Source organism: Rana temporaria, chromosome 4, assembly GCF_905171775.1.
Source record: "Rana temporaria chromosome 4, aRanTem1.1, whole genome shotgun sequence".
NCBI lineage: Eukaryota > Metazoa > Chordata > Amphibia > Anura > Ranidae > Rana > Rana temporaria.
In genome coordinates, this window is record NC_053492.1 from 380,402,612 (window position 1) to 380,426,592 (window position 23,981).

At 45.4% G+C, this 23,981-nt stretch overlaps 2 protein-coding genes across 2 annotated transcripts in view; one reads left to right on the forward strand and one right to left on the reverse strand.

Moving 5' to 3' along the window:
• The window catches only part of LOC120937639 (barrier-to-autointegration factor-like protein), a 270,321-nt gene that overhangs the window by 218,560 nt on the left and 27,780 nt on the right, over positions 1 to 23,981 (reverse strand). The window lies entirely within an intron of this gene.
• PYGB (glycogen phosphorylase B) overlaps positions 1 to 23,981 on the forward strand; it is a 144,326-nt gene that overhangs the window by 99,737 nt on the left and 20,608 nt on the right. Inside the window, exons 7-15 of the mRNA XM_040351022.1 lie at positions 4,957 to 5,039; positions 5,179 to 5,322; positions 9,747 to 9,839; positions 11,191 to 11,337; positions 13,724 to 13,887; positions 17,415 to 17,529; positions 19,685 to 19,786; positions 19,999 to 20,146; positions 23,801 to 23,859. Of these exons, the coding sequence (XP_040206956.1) occupies positions 4,957 to 5,039; positions 5,179 to 5,322; positions 9,747 to 9,839; positions 11,191 to 11,337; positions 13,724 to 13,887; positions 17,415 to 17,529; positions 19,685 to 19,786; positions 19,999 to 20,146; positions 23,801 to 23,859 (1,055 nt within the window). The remainder of the gene's footprint in view (positions 1 to 4,956; positions 5,040 to 5,178; positions 5,323 to 9,746; positions 9,840 to 11,190; positions 11,338 to 13,723; positions 13,888 to 17,414; positions 17,530 to 19,684; positions 19,787 to 19,998; positions 20,147 to 23,800; positions 23,860 to 23,981) is intronic.

Below are 23,981 nucleotides of genomic sequence, written 5' to 3' on the forward strand. Positions count from 1 at the left end.
AGAGTCGCGATTTCTGCTGGTATTGATCCAGCTCACACACTGTTACCTTAGGATTACATGCATGTGCTGTAGTAAAGCTAATATATAATTTTAATAATGTCGATAGGATTTTGGATCTGCCATATAAAACATGTGACTGTAATGCTGCAGAACATGCATCAGATGTCTCCAGCAGAGACTTCATTGGCAATGGAGAATGGCATAACTTTTATGTTTAAAATCTTAGGCCGCGTACACACGGTCGGTCAAAACCGATGGAAACGGACTGAAGGACCGTTCATCGGTCCAAACCAATGGTGTGTAGGCCCCATCGATCAGTTATCCTTCGGTCAAAAAGTTTAGAACTTGCTTTAAAATTGAACCGACAGTAAGGGAGACTTGGTCACCCACCCACAAAAGGTTCTTGAAATTTTTAGTTCCTTCTATAAAGAGCTCATGGCAGGCCCTGATGGAGATTCGGGAGACGCGTCCAAATTGTGGTTGGAGTCTCTTTCGGTCCCCTCCTTAACGCAACAACAAACTGACTACCTCAACTCCCCCTGCACAGTCGAAGAAATAACAAATATCATCAAATCCCTCAAAACCTCTACGGCCCCTGGCCCGGACGGTTTTACATCGTCATATTACAAAAAGTTTGCTCCACTCCTAGCCCCCAATCTTGTGAGGTTGTTTAACCACATACTCGAAGGTAACAACTTTCCTAACGAGATGCTTTTGGCAAATTTATCTCTCATACCCAAACCAGACAAAGACCATACCCTCCCACAAAATTTCAGACCAATATCAGTATTAAACAATGACCTTAAATTATTTGGACGGATTCTTGCGGATAGGCTAGCTAAGGTGATCTCCCCACTAATACATATTGACCAATCAGGCTTCATCCCCCATAGACAGATAACCGATAATATTAGACTAGTGACCAACATTTTACAGGACGCCAACTTACATTCGCGCCAAGCATGCCTACTCAGCCTAGACATACATAAGGCCTTTGATAGTGTCAGTTGGACATACTTGAACAATCACCTACCTAGATTTGGAATCTCAGGCCAATTCCTGCAAGGCTTTAACGCTCTATACCATGCCCCACAAACCCGCATTAGGATCCCGGGTTATAATTCGGATTTCTTCCCTCTAGGTAGAGGCACCAGACAGGGCTGCCCCCTATCCCCACTCCTTTTTGCTCTGGCCATTGAACCCCTTGCACAAGCCATAAGAGCTAATCCTGATATTAGGGGATACTCTAAAGATCAATCGGAATATAAAGTCAGCCTCTATGCTGACGATGCATTATTATATATCACAGACCCCCATATCTCTTTCCCGGTCCTCCTAAAAGAACTAAACATGTTTCATGACATTTCAGGTCTCAAAATAAATCTAAATAAATGTTCAGCCTTGCCCATTAACATCCCACAAAACACCCTCTCCCTACTTCAAGCCAACTTCCCTTTTTCTTGGAACTCACGCTCTGTGAGATACTTAGGGGTCAATATTACTCCTAATCATAATGACTTATACAAACTTAATTACGTTCCCCTCTTTAACCATATTAGCTCCCTCCTAGACACCTGGTCCACTTACAACATTTCTTTCCTTGGAAGAATTTGTGCTATTAAAATGAACATTATACCCAAAATGTTATACTTTTTCCGTACCCTTCCTATCAACATCCCCAAATCCAAATTAGAATCCATTCAAAGGCTTATTAATAAATTCATATTCTCCAACAAAAAACCCAGATATAGCTACGCCCTATTACACAGAACCCTCCCCAATGGTGGACTAGGCCTCCCTAACCTATGGAAGTATTTTCTGGCTGCCAGACTCTCACAAATTTCACAATGGTTCTCCCCCTCTCAGGATATCCCCTGGATTAGATTTGAAACTTCCTCCATCCTCCCTTATCATCTCCAGGGGATATTATGGTCCGACCTAGTCCTATACAGTAAACTCCGCAAATGTAATATGATAGTGGCACATATGCTTCAACTATGGCTTAAAGTTAAGGACACATTCGGACTATCCTCCCCCATCTCGCCACTCACATCCTTCCTTGGAGACCCCAGATTAGTTTCAGCACTTGACGATAGATCCACATTCTCATGCTGGATAAACTCCAATAAGACCACACTAGGATCTCTTCAACACAAATGGCAATTCAAGTCCTTCGACGCTCTCCAGAGAGTTGACGGATTCCCTATAGTCGAACATGAAAGGTATCTTATGATAAAAGAATTCTTCTCCTCCCACTTCTCCCTCTCCACCCAACCTACAAACACACTATTTGAGAGAATTTGCCTCTCCACTTCTAGAGACAAAGGGATGATCTCAAGAATTTATCAACACCTCAATGACATCTCCACTCCTGACAAATCACAACCAATGTTGCTCTGGGAGGCGGATATAGGGTCGAACTTCACCCCTGATACCTGGAAATCGATGTCTGAAAACCTCCGGAAAAGTAATAGGGCGGCCTCCTTTAGAGAGACCCCGTTTAAACTTTTTTGCAGATGGTATCTAACTCCCTCCAAAATTCATAAGTATTATCCCTCAGTCTCCCCTAATTGTTTTAGGGGCTGCCCTACAGAGGGCACATTATTGCATATCTTCTGGAGCTGCCCCCACCTAACTCCAATCTGGAAAGCCGCACTACACAGATTTGAAAGTTCCTCTAAACAAAAACTTAATCTTACCCCACAAATATGTCTATTGTATTTTAGTATCCCTGATGTTCCTCCCCCATGTAGCAGATTGTTTCATTCTCTCTGTAGCTCCATCCAATGGATGATAGCTCTCAACTGGAGGTCAAATACCCTACAATGGTCACAGGTTCTAGATAGGATGGAATTGCTAAAACTCTCTGAAAAGATCTACCACACACTAAATGATACCCTACACACATTTGATGATAAATGGTCATACTGGTCTATAACACAATAATCTCAATCTCACTCACTAGTTTCTATATGACCAAAATATTAATTCCTCTCTTTTCTTATTCATTATTTCCTCTCCAACGGACTCACTAAATTGCTGTACCTCGTGTAAGATCTGCATACAATGTTAATTGGATGTTTATTTTTTTTTTGTACCTCTTGAGACGTTTTCATACTTATTGACTATGTTTGTATTCATACTAATCTATACAATAAAACTTTTGTAAACAAAAAAATAAAATTGAACCGATGGACGCCTAACCGATAGGTCAAAACCGACGGTTAGTATGCAAAAGCATCAGTTAAAAACCTGCACGTGCTCAGAATCAAGTCGACGCATGCTTGGAAGCATTGAACTTCATTTTTATCAGCACGTCGTTGTGTTTTACGTCACCGTGTTGGACTCGATCGTTTTTTTAACTGATGGTGTGTAGGCACATCAGACCATCCGTTCTTATCGGATGGACTGATCGTGTGTACGCGGCCTTAGGGGTTGTTTATACTTGCAGTTGGGGTGTGGTAAAAGCATGCAGGTGAGTCTCCTTTTTACTGTCCCCCAACCATTCCCCCTTAAGCTGCAGAAGCAGCGAACAGGGCAGTAATCCTCACTGAACACAATCTACTCAGGTGAACTGGGCCCACGCCGCAACTGGACTTGGCTTTTAGGGTTGAAATAGGCAGTGTGGAAAGGACAATAATGCCTCCTCACCGCCTGTCAAATGCCCTCTGAGAAGCAATCCACCTTGGAGCCCCTTGTTTTTTGTTCATCTTATAATAGTAAGAAACCGTTTTCTTTGCTGCATCAATTTGGTGTTCTTACATAGTTTGAAGCACAACTTCTGTTCTTTCCCTTGAGGATACATAAGCAGTATGTTATACCTCTTCTTTTTTTTATTTATTTTTTTTATTTACCATTTTGTCTACTGGCTGGTTGCATGATGTACTGGATCCTCAAGGGCTGACAACATAGGCCCGGATTCACAAAGCACTTGCGCCGACGTATCTCCAGATACGCCGCGTAAGTGCAAATATGCGCCGTCGTATCTATGCGCCTGACTCAGAAACTAAGATACGCCTGAAAATAGGCTTCATCCGACCGACGTAACTTGCCTACGCCGGCGTAGAGTGGGCGCATATTTACGCTGGACGTATTTGGCGCTCCCATTGATTTTCTATTCACATATGCAAATGAGTGAGATACGCCGATTCACGAACGTACGTCCGTCCGACGCAGTGCGCGTAAAGTCATACGTCCGGCGTAAAGTTATACCCCATAAAGGAGGTGTAACTCAGCAGCATCCATGCAAAGGGCTGCACCAGGGAACACAAGTCGACGTATTTTACGTAGTTTACATAGGACATGAATATGACTAGGCGTAGGTTACGTTCACGCCGTAGGCAGTGATCCGACGTATCTTAGGCAGTTGTTCCGACGTGATTGTGAGCATGCGCACTGAGATGCGCCCACGGGACGGCGCATGCGCAGTTGGCGATTCGTATCTGTCTGGCGCTCGGCCCATCATTTGCATGGGGTCACGCCTCATTAGCATGGCTCACGCCCACTTCCACTTACGCCGACTTACGCCTTGGAAACCCAGCGCAGATTTGGGAGGAAGTGCTTTGTGAATTCAGTGCTTGCCTCTCTGCGCTGCATCGGCGTAGCGTAAAGGAGATACGCTACGGCGGCATAAATATGCGCCAGTGTCTGTGAATCCGGGCCACAATGCCCTGCACTCACAATCTTTCCTCAGTCTTCAAGGTTGAATAATGCTGGGTGTCGGTCATTCAACATTGAAGACTGGGGACATCTTGTGGCAAAAAGAGGTACTACATAAGACTGCTGCGGATTGAAGCCAGAGCTGCCTTTTTATTTATTTATTTTAAACCCTTTTGGGGATATTTAAGAAAAAAATTGGCTTGTAGTTGTGCCATAAATAAAACATTTTGAGAACTGAATTAACATGGCCGCATACTGACTTTATAAATAAGATCCCTTTGCTTATATGTTTTACAGTTAATGTTGGTGACTACATCGAGGCTGTGTTGGACAGAAATCTGGCTGAAAATATCTCCCGAGTTCTCTACCCCAATGATAATGTAAGTCTTTTTTTCAGTATAGTACAAGCAATTTCTGACAGGCCCATAACATCCAGTTTTAGTTTGATTCTCCTTGAAATTCAGCTACTGTGAACTAAATACAGAAAATAACATTTCAAACTTTAACATTTTCTTGCAGTTCTTTGAAGGCAAGGAGCTGCGGCTGAAGCAAGAGTACTTTGTTGTAGCGGCTACGCTCCAAGACATCATCAGGAGATTCAAGTCTTCCAAGTTTGGATGCCGCGATCCAGTGAGAACCTGCTTTGACACTTTTCCAGATAAGGTAAGGTCTGCATTATAGAAAGCTTACTACAATGTGTGTGTAAAGACATGAGATGGTGAGCTTCTTCTGTCCAGGGACTGCTATAAACTATCCTCTATAAGGAGCTATCGTGACTAAATATATAAAAGCTTGGTGTAAAATCAGAGCCCACTGTCGTACTGAACTAGCTTTTGTAATGGCTTATAGTCCCAGAACATTGACGCAAGCCAGATATTTGTGAATCATTATGTAATAAAGGAGACTTAATACTAGACTAACCACTGTGTGTGATTTATGAGATTCAGTTTGAGCCTTCCTGCACACTGCTAAGTAACTACACAAACAAGTAAAGATTAACTAAAGTTTGTTTATGGCCGTTGATAAAAGAGAAACATGAATGGCATTGGTTATACAAGTACCACCTGCGCAAGTCAAGCACAGGTCAGGAAAACACCATTGACTTTAAAGTAGCAGTACAGTTTGGAGATTGTGTTTGACCTGCTTTGCGTTGTCGCTTTCTGTGAAAGGCTGCGGGTCAAATTAAGGTTTTTCTTGTCAAATGCTGCATTTTTTATTTGAAAAGCTATGTTCAAAGGAAGACGCAGTGTTTGACCAGAACGCCCCTTAACATGAACCTTTAGGCCCCTTACACACCAGCAAGACTGATCGGGTCTGTCTGCCGTTTTTCAGGTGGACCTGATTGGACCACTCATTGTTCTTTATGGGGCAGTGGATGTCAGCGGACATGTGTCAGCTGTCACCCGCAGGCGTCCGATCCGATCTTGTCCGCTAAAAACAGACCGATGGATACGTTCGCCCTCTCTCCGGTGCATCGGATCGGGTGACAACTGACATGCAGTCCGTTTTCATCCAACCTCCCCATACAGAACAGTGGGCTGTGCGACCTGTCATCTGCCTGCTTAGTGGGGGCAGGGCCGTCTTTAAGGCAGGGCAAAAGGGGAAGCTGCCCTGGGCCCCATCATTGTTGTGGGGCCCAAAGCAGCTGCTTCATGCTTTCCAACTATCTCAGTTTAAATTCCCTTGTCTCATTAAGTTTTAGTCCGGTGCTGTGTCCCGATATCTCAGTGTAAAGTTCTGTAACTAATGCTGCCCAGTTCTGCCCTATTGCTGTGCTGTGTATAGATGACTCACCTGCAGACCCTGGGCCATATTCTCAGAAGAGTTACGACGGAGTATCTCAGTATCTCTGTTTTTTGACCCGCGTATCTATGCGAGTGATTCCTAGAATCATTTTCGCATAGATATGCTGAAGATCCGACAGGTGTAAGTCACTTACACTGTCGGATCTTAAATGTAATTCGCCGCCGGCCGCTAGGTGGCGTTTACGTTCAGGTCTCATTTGTTTATGCAAATGAGCCTGATACGCCGATTCCCGAACGAATTTGCGTCGCGTAGCCATCATGTAGCCGTCACTTATGTCGTTTGCGTAAGCGTAAACTTACCCCTGCTATATGAGGGGTAAGTTTACGCAAGTCCGCCGTATCCATGTTAAGTATGGTGTCGGGTCCGCGTCGTCTTTTCCCGTCGGGTATGCCGTTTTTGTAAGTCGTTCTTGAATACGACTTTACGTCAATGACGCACATGTCGGCGTCATTGACGTTTTCCGTCGAGAACTGGAGCATGCGCACTGGGCTATTTTAAGCCCAGTGCGCAGTTGCGAATGCGCAGTTCGATCGGCACGGGGGCGCGCTTCATTTAAATACAAGCCGCCCCCTTGGAATTACTCGGGGATACGCCGGGCCTTTTACACTACGCCGCCGCAAACTACGGAGCAAGTGCTTGAGGAATACGGCACTTGCTCCAGTAAGTTGCGGCGGCGTAGTGTAAATGGCTTACGCTACGGCCGCCGCAAATGTAGGAGAATATGGCCCCCTGTATTTACATGTAAATAACCTGCATTATTATGTAAATAGCGGTGGCATTAATATGTAAATAGCCACAGACTGGCAGTAACCTCTAGCAACCAAGCAGTGAGCAGTAATAATGTGCAGTAACCTCTAGCAACTGCTTAGTGAGTGGTAAGGATATCCAGTAACCACTATCAACCAACCAGTGAGCAGTATGAATGTACAGTAATCTCTATCAACCAATCAACAAGCAGAGGTCATGTGCTGTAACCTCTCGCAAATAATCAGTGAGCCATAATGTGCGCTGCAACCTATAGCCAGTCAGTGAGCGGTAATGATACCTCTGGCAAACAATCGCAATCGCTGCCGGATCTGATTCTGTAAACTGGTTTTGAGTCTAGCTGCTATTAATTGCATGTCTCAGAGCAGTTGGAGAGCAAAATTGCATGGGAGGGGGCCCAAGAAAATGTTTGCCCAGGGTCCAATCAATATTAAGATGGCCCTGAGTGGGGGTATTACACATGCGAGGAAATGGATTTCAATCCAGTAGCCAATAGTAGCTTATCAATCGCATCTCTGTTTCCACCATGTAATCTCATAATCTTAGAGATCAAAATACTATTGTATTTATGAAAAAGGTACACGTGTGTTGCCGATTGATGCAGAACAATCAATAATATTCCTCCCTGGTCAACCAGCCGAGTTTGATTGAATTCATTTGAAAAGGAGTCTGAATCGATATGAAGGGACATTATGGCTATTTGATTATTTGCCAATAGTAGTTTTGATAAAATTGCACATCAATTGGATGAAAAGACTGAAACCTATATGGCCACCATAAGAGCCATAAACCCGACAACATTGTTTAATATCAATGCTCAAACCAGGGGTCTCAAACTGGCGGCCCTCCAGCTGTTGCGAAACTACAAGTTCCATCATGCTCTGCCTGTGGGAGTCATGATTGTAACTGTCAGCCTTGCAATGCATCATGGGGCTTGTAGTTCCGCAACAGCTGGAGGGCTTAAATAATGGCCATTCTGCACCACTGAGCTAGTACAGATGATTTTAAAGTAAGCCCTAACTAAATTGAGTTTAGTTTGCCACAGTGCTGTGTTTCATAACCAGTTGCCATTTTTTTAGATTGTGGGTCTGTCTGATTTCTACATTAGGCATCTTATTATATCAATTACAATTTTCATCAGGGTTTACTTCCTCTATCTTTCCCTGCAAAGGTAAAGCATAGCATTATGTGACACTTAGGCCTCGTACAGACGGGCCGTTTTCAGCGTACATGCCCGCCCGGAGATTTCTGTATGATGGCTGTACACACCATCATACAGAAATCCGCGCGTACACGGTGACGAGGCCGCGCCGTGACGATGACGCAGCGACGTGCGCGGCCCTGGCAGTTCAATGCTTCCACGCATGCGTCAAAGTCATTCGACGCATGAGAGGGATGGCGGCCGCTCGGACATGTACGGTAAGTCTGTACAGACGACCGAACATGTCCGACGGACAGGATTCCAGCGAGCCGTTTCTAAGCAAGTTTAGAAACATTTGCCCGCTCGAAAACGGTCTGGCGGGCAAATGTACACTGGAATCCTGTCCGCTCGGCTGTACAGACGACTGAACATGTCTGCTGAAACTGGTCCGCGGACCAGTTTCAGCAAACATGTTTGGTCGTGTGTACGGGGCCTTACCTGCAGTAGAAGCCCGCGATGGCTGGCAGCGAGCATCCATCTTCACCCCTCTTCTTCTAGGGGCCGTGAACTTCGGCTCTCTGGCCGGAGTCGTGTGACGTCACTCCCGTGCATGCGTGCAGAAGCCCCTTTTCACGGCATGACCCCAGCTTGAAACGGCACAGCGTGCCCTTTCAAGACGGCGCATGCGCCGTTGAAGCCGTCGCTCAGGGAAATTGCAAATATCTCAGAGACTGTGTAGGTCTCAGAGATATTGCAAGCACCTACAGGTAAGCCTTAATCTAGGTTTACCTGTAGGTGTAACTTGTCCCAGAGGGTTTACAACCACTTTAATGCAGTTTCTTCTGTTTTATAAAAATGATTAATATGTGAAATTCACACTTGGTCAGATTATCCGATATTTCAGGAACAACATTGTGAATAATATTGCATTTTAAACACCTTACAACTTCAGTACTATGGGTTGTTGACCCTGAATATATATGCAGATTGGAAAGTCAGGTGTTCTTATCTGCATACTTATTCGAGGACAGAGACTTAGAGACGTATTTAAACAGTTTTAAACCCAAAACAAAAAATGTTATATATTGAAATTTACCAATCTATAGATGTGGTGGCTGCATTGGTTATCTTTTTTTTTTTTTTCCTTGGCTTTCTTCTGGTGAGCTGGCCAGTAGCACACCTTCTGTATTATATAGACACTGCTCTGGATGAATGAGCACAGGGGCAGTAGTATTCTGTATGTGGGGGGGGGGTATTTGATGCACTAGCTTGATATTTCATAAAACAAAATAATTCCTAGGTAAGAGGAAGAAAAATCGCATGTTCATAAGGTTTCCAGTACTATTGCCTTTCTAATGCAGCATATCATTTACAGGTTGCCATTCAGCTAAATGACACCCATCCAGCTCTTGCCATTCCTGAGCTCATGAGGATTTTTGTAGACCTGGAGGGAATGGAGTGGGACAAGGTGAGAACAAATATCCTAGACAACCATTGGAAAACCATAAAATGTATAGTTAAAATACACCTATCTCTTCTGTCCTACTACGGGATTTATAATTCTGTCATGTCACTTTTGTGAATCATTCAAACCTAGGCAAAAATTGTTTGCTAAATGATTGAACAATGCAGGGGCTTAGTGGATAACGTTACCATTTTACATGACTGTGATTGGGCGCATCCCCTTGGTTGTTCCTTTTCCTCCCTGAGTTCGGAGGGTTTTCAGTGCACACATATTCTAAGCACAAATACTGCAGCTACTGACTTTTAATAAATGGACACTTACCTGTCCAGCTCGCCCGCAATGTCGCCATCCTTGGTGAGGCAATCAGGAAGTGAAGCCTTGCGGCTTCACTGCCCGGTTCCCTACTGCGCATGCGCGATTAGCACGGCGCGTTCCCAATGGTCCCCGCAGTCTCCTGGGACCACTGTGTTTCCCAGAAGGCAGCGGGGGGGGGGGGACAGGAAGTGGAGTGACTCCCGTGGGAGTCTCTCCCCGGAAGTGGGTGCAAATACCTGTATTATACAGGTATCTGCACCCCCTCCCCCCCTGAAAGGTGCCTAATGTGACACCGGAGGGGGGGAGGGTTCCGAAAAGCGGAAGTTCAATTTTTGTGGGAAACGCCACTTTAACGTAATACTAAACACACACTGTTTAATTTACACTATCCCTTATTTTTCTGTATGTGGATGATGGCAGTGTAATTATTTTAATAAAAAAATACCTTTTCCCTAATCAATATACAGCTGTCACATGACCCAGCTCTTTCCCAGCCTGTCTGCAGGGAAACATAAGCAGGAGGAGCTTCTAGTCCTCTGCTGCTGGTCACATGTTAAAAAAAAACTGCCTTTGGAATACCAATTAAAAATAAATAAATAATATGAATAAATTGTTTTAAATTGTCATATAAAAATATATTTGAAATCAAATCTTTATTATTTTTTGGCAAATACGTGGTGTGGGCAGATTTCTGCCAGTCACAGCCTGTGTCACACCCTTCCAGCCTGTGTCTTAGACTAAGAAGGAGGTGAAGCCTCTATTAATCTACATGTAACCCCCCCCCCCCCATTGTGTTTTAGCTGCTTAGTGGGTATGGAGGAGGAGGGAGGGAGTGGGCTGTCATTTACCACCCACACGTGTGACTTTATAGTCACATGAGCTGCTCTGATGTGATAGGGAGCACATAGAATGCATGAAGGTAAAAAACATTGAGCCTTTGAAACCACTTTAAGCCATTGTTGTCTGTCATGGGGCCCTATACAGTATAATGTCTGGCCAGGTCATTTACTGTGATAATGATCTGTGTTCTTCTCCATAGGCCTGGGTCATTACAAAGAAGACCTGTGCGTACACCAATCACACAGTACTGCCTGAAGCTTTGGAACGCTGGCCAGTTCATTTGTTTGAGAAACTGCTTCCTCGCCATCTGGATATCATCTATGAAATTAACCAGAAGCACTTGGATGTAAGAGAACACCTTTGTACTATATATATCAATTTATGATGAAGTAATCAAGTTATGGAGCACCTGGAGTGATTGAAGTCACAATATATATATATTTTTTTTGAGCAACAGCATTTTACAAATACGTTTGTCACTGCCTAAGAGGCAAGGGGAAAGGGTCAGAGTTATACTGAAATGCATTATGTGCAAAGGCATATTTGAATTTACAACATACAAAAACAGACAGTCCACATCCTGCTACAGATCCGGTATTTCTCATTTAGAAAATGTTATCGTGTGATTGGCTGTTTATTTTACACCAATATTTTTTGTAGTTGTAATAAATGAGATCCTTTGCCCTTACTAACTGTCTCAATAGTAGACATGACAAGGAGACCATAACACCTGTCCTTTCCATTCAATTTTTGAATTAGAAATCCATAAGCAGCAATGGTGGTTTGCATCAGTGGCGTAACTAGAACCTTCATAGCCCCGATGCAAGAAATCATGAAGGGCCTAGTCCCAGTAGTTACGACATTGGTGTCGGTAGTATTTTTTTTATTTTTGTTATTACATTTTTTAAATAATTTTTTAACCATTTTTTTTTTTTACAATTTTATTTGAAAATATTTTTAAGAATTCTTATTTTTAAGAATCCCTGACTGGGGGCTTTGGTAAAATATCAGGGGTCTAAACAGACCTCTGATGTTTCACCTTTGAGACAGAGAAAGGTTATTGAGGACACCTCAATCTCCATCTCTGCAGCCTCAGCAGCACAGAATCAGGAATATCTCTGTACAGAGCTTCCCCTTCATTCATAAACTGAAGCACAGTGAACACAGTTTACTATGCCTCAGTTATGAATGAGAAAACAAAAAATCACTGACTATTCCTTAAGACGAGGAAGGGACCAGTAAATTACACATTTACCAGCTCCTTCCCCGCTCTCCTTCCTGACAGTATCCCCCATGGCAGCCGATGGGAGGTGGAAACCCAGCAGGGTGGTCAAGGGGGGGGGGGGCAGGGGAGCACAGGGGACCAGGGCAGCAGGATAGGGATAGAGAGGAGGCAGGGGCAGCATGTGGAGGAACAGATGCCCTCCATTTCCGTTTTGTTGTCGTTGACTGTCTGTGGGAGGGAAAGGAGGAGAAGTGGGCATTCAGCGGCTGCTTGGAGGGATTGGTTCTTCTACATGCCACTGCCTTTCCGTCGAGGTGTAGGGGGGGGGACACATGGGCCCCTTGGAGCATGGGCCTGGGTTGCAAACGCGACCCCTGTATGTACGCCCATGGCTTACAGAACCTGTATTGTGGAAACTGTGTGCAGACAAAGCAAGCAGAGAGCAAATGACTAGTTACCAATGTTGCCTGTAGGCTCCCTGCAGCTGATCATTTTGCCATTAACGATTTACCACACCTTGTTCAGCACTGTGTAGAGGGGACAGCAAGGGGAACCGTGACATCAAGTCTTACTCAGAATCTATTGCAAATAGCAGTCAGGGGTAGCAGTGTCTTAGATGATGTCATAGTGCAGATATAGGCCGCGTATGAGAATGGACCGAGGTTCAGTTTCATCGGTCCAAACCGACCGTGTGTATAGCCCATCGGTCTGTTGTCCTTCGGTCCAAAATTTTAAAACATGCTTCAAAACCGAACCGATGGCCCACTGCCCGATCGGTCCAAACCAATGGTTAGTACAGAAAGCATTGGTTCAAAACCCGCGCATGCTCAGAATCAAGTCGACGCATGCTTAGAAGCATTGAACTTCAATTTATTCAGCACGTCGTGTGTTTGACATCACCGCGTTCTGACCCGATCGGTTTTTGGAACGATGGTGTGTACGCACATCAGACCATCAGGCCACTTCAGCGGTGAACCGATGGAAATGGCCCGTCGGACCATTCTCATCGGTTTGGAACAACCGTGTGTACGCGGCCATACAGTTATGAGGCTCAAGAGTGCCCTGCTATTTTTAAGGCACATGGTAACATTTTATAGGCACTGCTTATGCACAATTAACCAATTATAACCAAAATAAATCTTTAATTCTTGAGTTCAGTTATTATTTAGGAAGGCAAAGGGCAGTGTACCTCATTGCAGCAAAATGTAATAATCTATTGTGCCACCTACCCTGTTTTCTTTACGCTGTTATTTTCATATTTTTGGAATCAGCTTTGTGTACATAGCATGACCTAACACAATATAATATAATATACTTTTAGAGAGTATTTCAGGCAGAAATAAGACATCATTTGTAATTGCAGTATACTATACACCATTGGTGGTTTAATAGATTTTTGTTCTGCCTTTCTCTGCATATACTTGGAGCATATGAATGGGTTAAGTATCATTTTGGCATACACACTAGACCTGTGTATTTTACTGATGATTCCTATGCCAATTTTCAGGAGGTGGCAGCCATGTTTCCTGGCGATATGGATCGGCTGAGGAGGATGTCAGTGATTGAAGAAGGAGATTGTAAGAGAATAAACATGGCTCACCTCTGTGTGATTGGCGCTCATGCTGTCAACGGTGTGGCAAGGATCCACTCAGACATAGTGAAGAATTCAGTGTGAGTATTTGACAAATTAGGCCATCGCTGTATTTAGATTTAGATTTTAAGTTGTGGGATCTTCCCATTAGAGATTATAGGTGTTATGCCTTTGCCACGCTTGAAAGCCTCAGATTTCATTGTATGCCAATGATATCCGCTACACTCCGGTGTCGCGAGGGTGACTGTCCCGCCACAGTTTGTGCCCATTTGGGGTGCTGGGCGGTCTCTCCAGGCACCGGGTTTGGTGATGTTTGGGGTTTGTGGTGCTTGGCTATAATGAGGATTCTGGGTCGGGATCTCTCGTCATCCTATCTCTGTGTCCTTCTAAGGCCCTGTACACACGAGGAGACATGTCCGATGAAATCGGTTCGCGGACCGTTTTCATCGGACATGTTTTCTGTCCCCGCGGACAGAAAACGCGGTGACGGTGACGCGGCGACGTGCGCAAACCAGGAAGTTCAATGCTTCCACGCATGCGTCGAATGAATTTGACGCATGCGCGGGATTTCGGTCCACTGGTTAGACGTACTAACCAGCGGACATGTCCGACGGACAGGTTTCCAGCGGACAAGTATCTAAGCATGCTAAGAAACTTTTGTCCGCTGGAAAAATGTCCGCTGGAAAACGGTCCGATATGCCATACACACGACCGAACATGTCCGATGAAACTGGTCCGCGGACCAGTTTCATCGGACATGTTTGGTTGTGTGTACGGGGCCTTAGGCCCCATACACACGATAGAATTTATCCGCGGATACGGTCCAGCGGACCGTTTCCGCGGATAAATCCTCTCGAGGATTTCAGCAGATTTCTCTGCGATGGAGTGTACTCACCATTGCATTGTAATCCGCGCCGAAATCCTCTGGCGATGACGTGTCGCGACGCTGTCATATAAGGAATTCCACGCATGCGTCGAATCATTACGACGCATGCGGGGGATCCCTTCGGACGGATGGATCTGGTGAGTCTGTACAGACCAGCGGATCCATCCGTTGGGATGGACTCCAGCAGATGGATATGTTCTGCATGTCAGCAAATATTCGATCTGCTGGAATCCATCCCAGGGGAGATATATCCGCGGAAAAAGATCCGCTGGCGTGTACACACCATAGGATCTATCCGCTGAAACCCATTTGCTGGGATTTATCTGCGGATGGATTCTATGGTGTGTACGGGGCCTTACGCTCTGATTTTAAAGTTAAGCCATTTTCCGTATGTCCTTCTCGCTTGTCTTTTTTTTCTATCATTTTTTAAACCAATCTCACTTCTGAAACAATCTTTTTATTTTTATGTTGACTTCTGTGACAGAGTGTGGAAATATTTCTTGTCAGATTTTCTTCATATACTTTCCACTTTAGAAGGTTTATTGAGCCTACCAAACCACATTTGTTTTTCTGTTTTGTGATTCTGTTATGTACCTCCCATGCTTTTTGTTTTGTATAAGATTTAAAAGGAAGTTATAACTTTTTATCAGGTTTTTATTGCGTCCGCTTGAAATATTCACACCCCAACTTCCTGTCCTAGGAACCCTGATCTTCCAGACAGGAAGTGAGGGGAAAATCTCCCTAACAGTACCAATAAAAACCTGACGTGGGCTCAAATGTTTTGGTTGGAATAACATTTAATGTAAACCTATAACTGGCACACACCAGAAACAAGCCAAATATTTGTTTTGAAGCATTTTTCAGCTAATTGCTAAAAATGATGTTACTAATAACGGTGGCCGCAGACGGCAGCAAGCTCATAAATCGCTGGAGACTAAACCATCTAAACCAGTGGTTCTCAACCTGGGGGTTGAATGACAATTTGCCAGGGGTCACTGAATCCTGGGCTGTTCCTGAAGCCCGCACTACTCTCCCAGCCTTTTCGCATCCATCCAGCAGGGCTGTCTCCCTGGAGCTTGTGGAAGCCCAACTGGGTTGTTCCTGGAGCCCGCGGCAGCCCACTCAGCCTCTTTGCATTCTGTTCTTGGCATGGGTGGGGGACAGACTAGGGGTCAACTGACTGGTGAGAAATGTAAAGTGGGAAGGGCTGGAGAAGACCCTATCTTCTGATTTCGGCATAGGTGTCACTGCTGCGAGACACCACAGATCTGTAGACACAGTGAAGCCGGAGACACAGTGAGTAACACTACCTGTGATTAGAGTTGCCATTAAAGTCCCGACTACAGTTCTCAGATCAGCAGATGACCTTGGTCAAGAGCACCTAAGTTGGCTGATCAGAACTCCCCCCAGCACTGCCATTGATCCCAAACTCCCCACCAGCACTGCCACTCATCCCAACTCCCTGCCAGCACTGCCACTCATCCCAACTCCCTGCCAGCACTGCCACTCATCCCAACTCCCTGCCAGCACTGCCACTCATCCCAACTCCCTGACGGCACTGCCACTCATCCCAACTCCCTGCCAGCACTGCCACTCATCCCAACTCCCTGCCGGCACTGCCACTCATCCCAACTCCCTGCCGGCACTGCCACTCATCCCAACTCCCTGCCAGCACTGCCACTCATCCCAACTCCCTGCCAGCACTGCCACCCATCCGAACACCCCGCCAGCACTGCCACTAATACCACCACCCCCCCACCAAACAGTGAGAGAAGAAATAAAAATAGAGAATACATGGGGAAAAAAGGGAGAGGAGAGAAAGAACAAGAAAGCCAGCTATAGAGAGGGATGGGGGGACTAGAAATTAGGATAGAGAGAGATGAAAGGGAAATAAAGGAGAACAAATAGAAAGAGTGGTACATCCTAAAATGTACCATAAGGGGTTTTAAAACTGTACGAGTAGAAGGGACCCAGGTAGTGCTAAATGTCCATGGGTTAGGGGCACTAATTACTTGTCTTGCCTTGGGTGCTGACAACCCACGCTATGAAAATTATTTTTCTGTTAGGGCCCTTTCACACGGGGCGGATCAGTAATGATCCGCCTCCGTGTGTCCGTAAGCTCAGCGGTATATATCCCCCCTGACCTGGCAGCTGACAGGGCGGTCCCCGCACACTGTGCAGGGGCCGCCCTGTCTTTTCTCCGCTCTCCCCTATGGGGGGATCGGATGAACACGGACCGTGTGTCCGTGTTCATCCGATCCGATCCGCAGATGGAAGAAAAAATAGGGGTTTCTTCCGTCTGCAAAATCGGATCTTTGCGGAGGTGGGTGATTACGGGTGTCAGCAAGTGTTTATCCGCTGACACCCGCAATCTCATAGGGACCAATGTATGTCCCTTTTTCATCCGCAAACTGATAGATAAAAAAGCGGACATACGGTCCGCACGTCTAAAAGGGCCCTTAGGGGTCCCCACAACTTGGAAACATTTATCAAGGGGTCACAGGACTAGAAGGGTTGAGAACCAATGATCTAAACAATGGTCTCTTATCTGTACCAATAAGTGATTTTATTCTCTGGTTGTCTGTGCTCATGATTCACAGGAATATTACTCTACGGTGCAAAGTAAATGTTTCATTCTGTGGAAATGGTTTAGCTGCCTGTTCAGTATACCAGCATCTAGTCCTTATATGTCTGTGTTGCAATAATATTTTTATGTTTCAGCTTTAAAGACTTCTATGACATGGACCCACCGAAATTCCAGAACAAGACAAATGGCATTACTCCAAGGAGGTGGTTAATGCTGTGCAATCCAGGCCTGGCTGATATAATCGCAGAGGTAAAATGCCACTTTATGCTAAAGAAAGGATGGGGGTGAATGAGACCGGTCCAACCATTGTTTTCTTTGACCATTTTCCCTTATCACTATCAAATGTCCACAGTGTCCAAAATTCATAACCCCCAAACTATAAACTTGTAACATTTTTCTTATTTTTTTGGTGATTTTCTGTTCTAAGTACATGTCTTATTCTACTAAATAGATATGGTATGTTAGTAATGAGCAATCCTAGCCTATATATGTGCATGCATAGTCCATCTAGAAATTAGGGGGTTGAATTACACCATTGCTGGATAGGAACCTGGTACGTTTGGTAAAGGCCATTAGTTCCACCATTGTTTGTGTTTAAAATGGTGAGAGCGCTATCATAGTGTTTTAGTATCAACTAATTCAAGCCCAAAATTGTCTTTTAGTCTTAGGTGAAGCCTGGAGGGGTGCATCATCCTCTAGCTGTCAGTATTTCTTGGATACTCCAGCAGCAAGGTCTCTCTCGGCTATAATTCTCGACTTTGTTCTTGTCAACCTGAGAATAATGGGTGTTCCTTCAAAGGCATCATACAATGAAACTCATTGGATGAGGCATTCACAGGCAGGGCTGGTGCAAGGATTTTTGACACCCTAGGCAAAACCTAATTTTGTCGCCCCCTAACTCCACCCCCTTTGCCCTGCCCATGTATACCCCACCTTTTTAATGAAGCGCCCATCAAATGCAGCCTCACCAGCGCCCATCAAATGCAGCCTCACCAGCGCCCATCAAATGCAGCCTCACCAGCGCCCATCAAATGCAGCCTCACCAGCGCCCATCAAATGCAGCCTCACCAGCGCCCATCAAATGCAGCCTCACCAGTACCCATCAAATGCAGCCTCACCAGCACCCATCAAATGCAGCCTCACCAGCACCCATCAAATGCAGCCTCACCAGCACCCATCAAATGCAGCCTCACCAGCACCCATCAAATGCAGCCTCACCAGCGCCCATCAAATGCAGCCTCACCAGCGCCCATCAAATGCAGCCTCACCAGCGCCCATCAAGGCAGCCTCATCAGTGCCCATCTATGCAGCCCTTACCACCGCCCATCAATGCAGCCTCATCAGTGCCCATCTATGCAGACTCACCAAGCGCCCATCAAATGCAGCCTTACCAGCACCCATCAAATGCAGCCTCATCAGCGCCCATCAAATGCAGCCTCACCAGCGCCCATCAAGGCAGCCTACCAGTCCCCATCAATGTAGCCTCATCAGTGCCCATCAATGCAGCCTCACCAGTGCCCATCAAATGCAGACTCACCAGTGCCCATCAAATGCAGACTCACCAGTGCCCATCAAATGCAGCCTCCCCAGTGCCCATCAAATGCAGCCTCCCCAGTGCCCATCAAATGCAGCCTCCCCAGTGCCCATCAAATGCAGCCTCCCCAGTGCCCATCAAATGTAGCCTCCCCAGTGCCCATCAAATGTAGCCTCCCCAGTGCCCATCAAATGCAGCCTCCCCAGTGCCCATCAAATGCAGCCTCCCCAGTGCCCATCAAATGCAGCCTCCCCAGTGCCCATCAAATGCAGCCTCCCCAGTGCCCATTAAATGCAGCCTCCCCAGTGCCCATCAAATGCAGCCTCCCCAGTGCCCATCAAATGCAGCCTCCCCAGTGCCCATTAAATGCAGCCTCCCCAGCACCTATTAAATGCAGCCTACCAGCGCCCATCAATGCAGCCTACCAGCGCCCATCAATACAGCATACCAATGCTCATCAATTAATGTTTCCTTGCTTCCATTAATTCGGGAGTCAGGACACAGACACAGTCCTCCGCCACCGCTGCGCCTCTGACACTGTGCAAATGGAGCGGCGGCTACCTGCTGATGCTGAGACTTAGTTGCTTGCTGCAGAGAGAAAAGAGTAGTAGGAACACCAGTGGCCGGGCGCTCTAGGAAGCAGTGCGCCCTAGGCGGCTGGCTAGTGGTAGCACCGGCCCTGTTCTCAGGCTTGGTAACCCATAAAAATGACATGTCCCAGACTCTTTTAAATGATTTTCAGTAGTAATATGTAGCCATTGCCATGTAGCAAAGTGTCAGTACTAAGAACTGGAGACACAAGCTGTATCAGAGAACATAGGTCCTTTCTTCAGCCACCAGAACCTTAATTATTCCTATTTCTCTTTGCAGAAAATTGGTGAAGATTTTGTAACTGACCTGAGCCAACTGAGGAAACTGTTGGCTTTTGTGGATGACGAGAGCTTTGTGCATGATATTGCTAAAGTCAAGCAGGTAATTTAGTGCACATCTGTGCAGACCATAACGAAGAGCGCTGAATGTGTATTCAGAACATCCTAAAACTTTCATATTAACCAGATCTGTGGAAACTTGTGACAAACTAGCCCAGTACAATGTGATGCAATTGGGGTTCATGGTGTTTTATTTGTAGGTTGTTATCATATCTTTTATACCTAACCTTTAACATCTGTTGTTTTTTATGTTAGGAGAACAAGCTGAAATTTTCAGCTTATTTGGAGAAGGAATACAATGTTAAAATTAATCCATCTTCATTGTTTGATGTACAAGTGAAGAGAATCCACGAATACAAGAGGCAGATTCTAAACTGTTTACATGTCATCACTTTGTACAATCGTAAGTATCAAACCTGGGACATTAGGGTGACTATGCACATACCGATTATCTGAACAAAAAGAACCCGTTTAACCTCTGTAACTAGCATTTCCAGAATAATCCGTAACCAGTAAGAGCACACAGTACATAGATATTTCCTCATTCCTTGAATGTGCCTCTAATGTTTCTTAACCACTTCCATACCAGGCACTTACGCACCTTCCTGCCCAAGCCAATTTTCAGCTTTCAGCGCTGTCGCAATTTGAATGACAATTGCGTGCTCATGCTACACTGTACCCAAATGAGATTTTTATCATTTTGTTTCCACAAATAGAGCTTTCTTTTGGTGGTATTTGATCACCTCTGCGATTTCTATTTTTTGCGCAACTAAAAAACGACCAAAATTTTTGAAAAAAATTACGGTTTTGTTTTTTTTGTAAAAAAGTAAGTTTTATTCTTCAATTAAGGGCACCGATGAGGTGGCACTGATGGGCACAGATGAGGTGGCACTGGTGGGCACCGATAGGCGACACTGGTATGCTACACTGATGTGCAATCATAGGCGGCACTGATGGGCACTCATAGGTGGCACTGGGCACTCTTTGGCGGCACTGATGGGCACTCATGGGTGGCACTTAAGGGTTAGCACTGATGGGTACTTATAGGTGGCACAGATGGGCACTGATAGGTGGGCACTGGGCATAGATGGGCACTAAGAGGTGGCACTGATGGACACTGGGTGGCACTGATGGACACTGAGGGGTGGCACTGATGGCATTGCTGGGCATCATTACAGTCAGTGCCCATGTTGCCAGTCAGCGCCCATTTGTGGGCACTGATTGGCATTGATTGTTTTTTGTTTGTTTGTTTTTTGCTCCATTTGGCAACTGGGGGCACTCCCTGGTGGTCCAGTGTTGGCATCCGAGGGGGGGGGGCTGCGCTGATAAATACTCAGCGCGAACCCACCGTGTCAGGAGAGCCGCCGATCGGCTCTCCTCTACTCGCGTCTGTCAGACGCAAGTGAGGAAGAGTTGATCAACGGCTCTTCCTGTTTACAGAGCCAGAGGCTCTTTACCGAGATCGGAGATGCAGGGTGTCAGACTGACACCCCGCATCACTGATCGCCGCGCTGCGCGCCCCCACTGGCGCGCGCCGGCATGAAATCGTGCAGGACGTCAATAGACGTCAAGTCAGGATTTCACAACCACTTCCCGGACGTCAATTGTATATTGACCGGGCGGGAAGTGGTTAATCTAACTATGGGGGAGATTTACAAAATCTGGTGCAGCTCTGCATAGAAACCAATCAGCTTCCAGGTTTTATCTCTCATTCACACTAAACACGGCTTTGAAATCTGAAAATGCACAAGTTCAAAGCCGCATTTCAGTATGACTTCAGGGGCGACTTCAAAGACATCTGTGCGGGTTCATGCAGAGATGTCTATTGAAATCGCCCCCCAAAGACCCCAAAAGTAGTGCAGGAACTACTTTTGGAAATCACTGCAGTGCGTCAAAGTCGCTGTCTCACCGATTGGGATGCTCTTACTGACGGCAATAGGCTCCAATTTGACATGCAATTTGACCTGTCCAATTGCGCCGATGTGAACGGGGGCCTATTGTCAAAGTTTAGTCGAACATGCTGAGTTAGAAGCTGATTGGCTACCATATACAGCTGCCCCGGATTCTGAGTGCACCAGTTTTAGCCAATCCCTATGTTGGTACAGAGTGTACGCTGTAGGACTTGCATTATGCCAAAGTATGTAACTCGTTAGTATAAGAGCCATTCATTGTATGTAGAGAACGGCCAACACTCAACATTCTTACTCCTAAAAGTTAGAAATGCCTTAATACTTTTCTTAGATGTGATTGTTCCTTCTAGATACAATTAATAGGTCTATATTCCTATATCCCTACATAAGACTTGAAAATGCTATTACATGTAAAATCACACATTTCTTCCATCAACTTTGATGGAAATTTCATTTACCTAAACAAGCCTCTGCACGTGTTTTCCAGTGTGAATTTTCTCCTGATGCACCCTTTTCCTCAAAGGATTCTGGGTCTAATTTGATTATATTATCACAAATATATTAAAGCGGGAGTTCACCCAATGATGTTTTTTTTTATCTTTTCCCCTTAGATTCCTGCTCGTTTTGTCTAGGGGAATCGGCTAGTTGTTTTAAAATATGAGCCGTACTTACCGTTTTCGAGATGCATCTTCTTCGTCGCTTCCGGGTATGGGTCTTCGGGAGCGGGCGTTCCTTCTTGATTGACAGTCTTCCGAGAGGCTTCCGACGGTCGCATCTATCGCGTCACTAGTAGCCGAAAGAAGCCGAACGTCGGTGTGGCTCTATACTGCGCCTGCGCACCGACGTTCGGCTTCTTTCGGAAAATCGTGACGCGATGGATGCGACCGTTGGAAGCCTCTCGGAAGACTGTCAATCAAAATAGGAACGCCCAGTCCCGCAGCCCATACCCGGAAGCGGCGGAGAAGATGCATCTCGTAAACGGTAAGTACAGCTCATATTTTAAAACAACTAGCCGATTCCCCTAGACAAAACGAGCAGGAATATAAGGGGAAAAAGTGTTATGTGCGGGTGACCCCCCGCTTTAATGTAATATATTCGTGCATCAGATTTAATGCCTGGCTTTTTTTTTTTTTATTCTTTATTATGGTTCAGAATAATGCCCACGCAGGGGCAAAAACTTGGCAGACCTCAGGAGTCTGCCGCACCAAGTGCAAATTACAAAAGACAGTGACAGCCTAAAAAGTAAAAACACTTGGTAGAACAAAGCTACCGCTATTCGTGTGTAGCCGCGTACACACGATCAGTCCATCTGATGAGAACGGACCGATGGACCGTTTTCATCGGTTAACCGATGAAGCTGACTGATGGTCAGTCGTGCCTACACACCATCGGTTAAAAAAACGATCGTGGCATAACGCGGTGACGTAAAACACAACGACGTGCTGAAAAAACAAAGTTTAATGCTTCCAAGCATGCGTCGACTTGATTCTGAGCATGCATGGATTTTTAACCGATGGTTTTGACCGATGAAAACGGTCCATCAGACCGTTGTCCTCTGTTTAACCTATCGTGTGTACGAGGCCTGTGTGTGTGTGTGTGGCCCACGCTAATACCATAGGAAGGCAGTAAAGATGAGATAATGCCTCGGACAGTGACCAAAAAGGCCCCATAACCTCCCCCCCATATCAACATGAATCATGGAACAGCATCGTTCAATTAAAAACATCCTACATACGAGCTGTGAAGTCACCCTGAAGCCACTTGGACCATATCTTGTCAAAAATTTTAGGGCAACCCCTATGGCAATAGGTGGCAGGGCTGTGTTGACCAGCTGTTGCCAAAACATGACGGTTGGAGAGGTGGGCTTTTTCCAAGTGAGGGTGATGGCCTTCCTGCCGTAAAAAGAGAGAAGCCCCAGTAGTGTTCATTCAATTACCGTGGGAGCTAGATCATCAACAAGCCCAGCAGACCGTCACGCAGAGAGGGGGGAAATAATGCTTGGCCTTCTTGATGTTGGCTAGATCATTCCTAATGAAAACCTGTATTCTGCCAAGACAGTGAGTGACAGATGGGACTATGGTAGAGTAATGGTACTTTTTTCCGAGTTGAGGAGCTGAACTCTTATGTACATTTTTTTTATTTTTTAGGAATCAAGAAAGATCCAACCAAAGTATATGTGCCAAGAACAGTCATGATTGGAGGAAAGGTACAGTATGCAGTTTATTTACTTATTGTACAATTGTGAGCAACTTACAAAGAGTGAACAAGTGCAAACATGCAACAGTTGCCCTAGGGCTAATAGGGTCCAATATTTTAAATATATCTGAT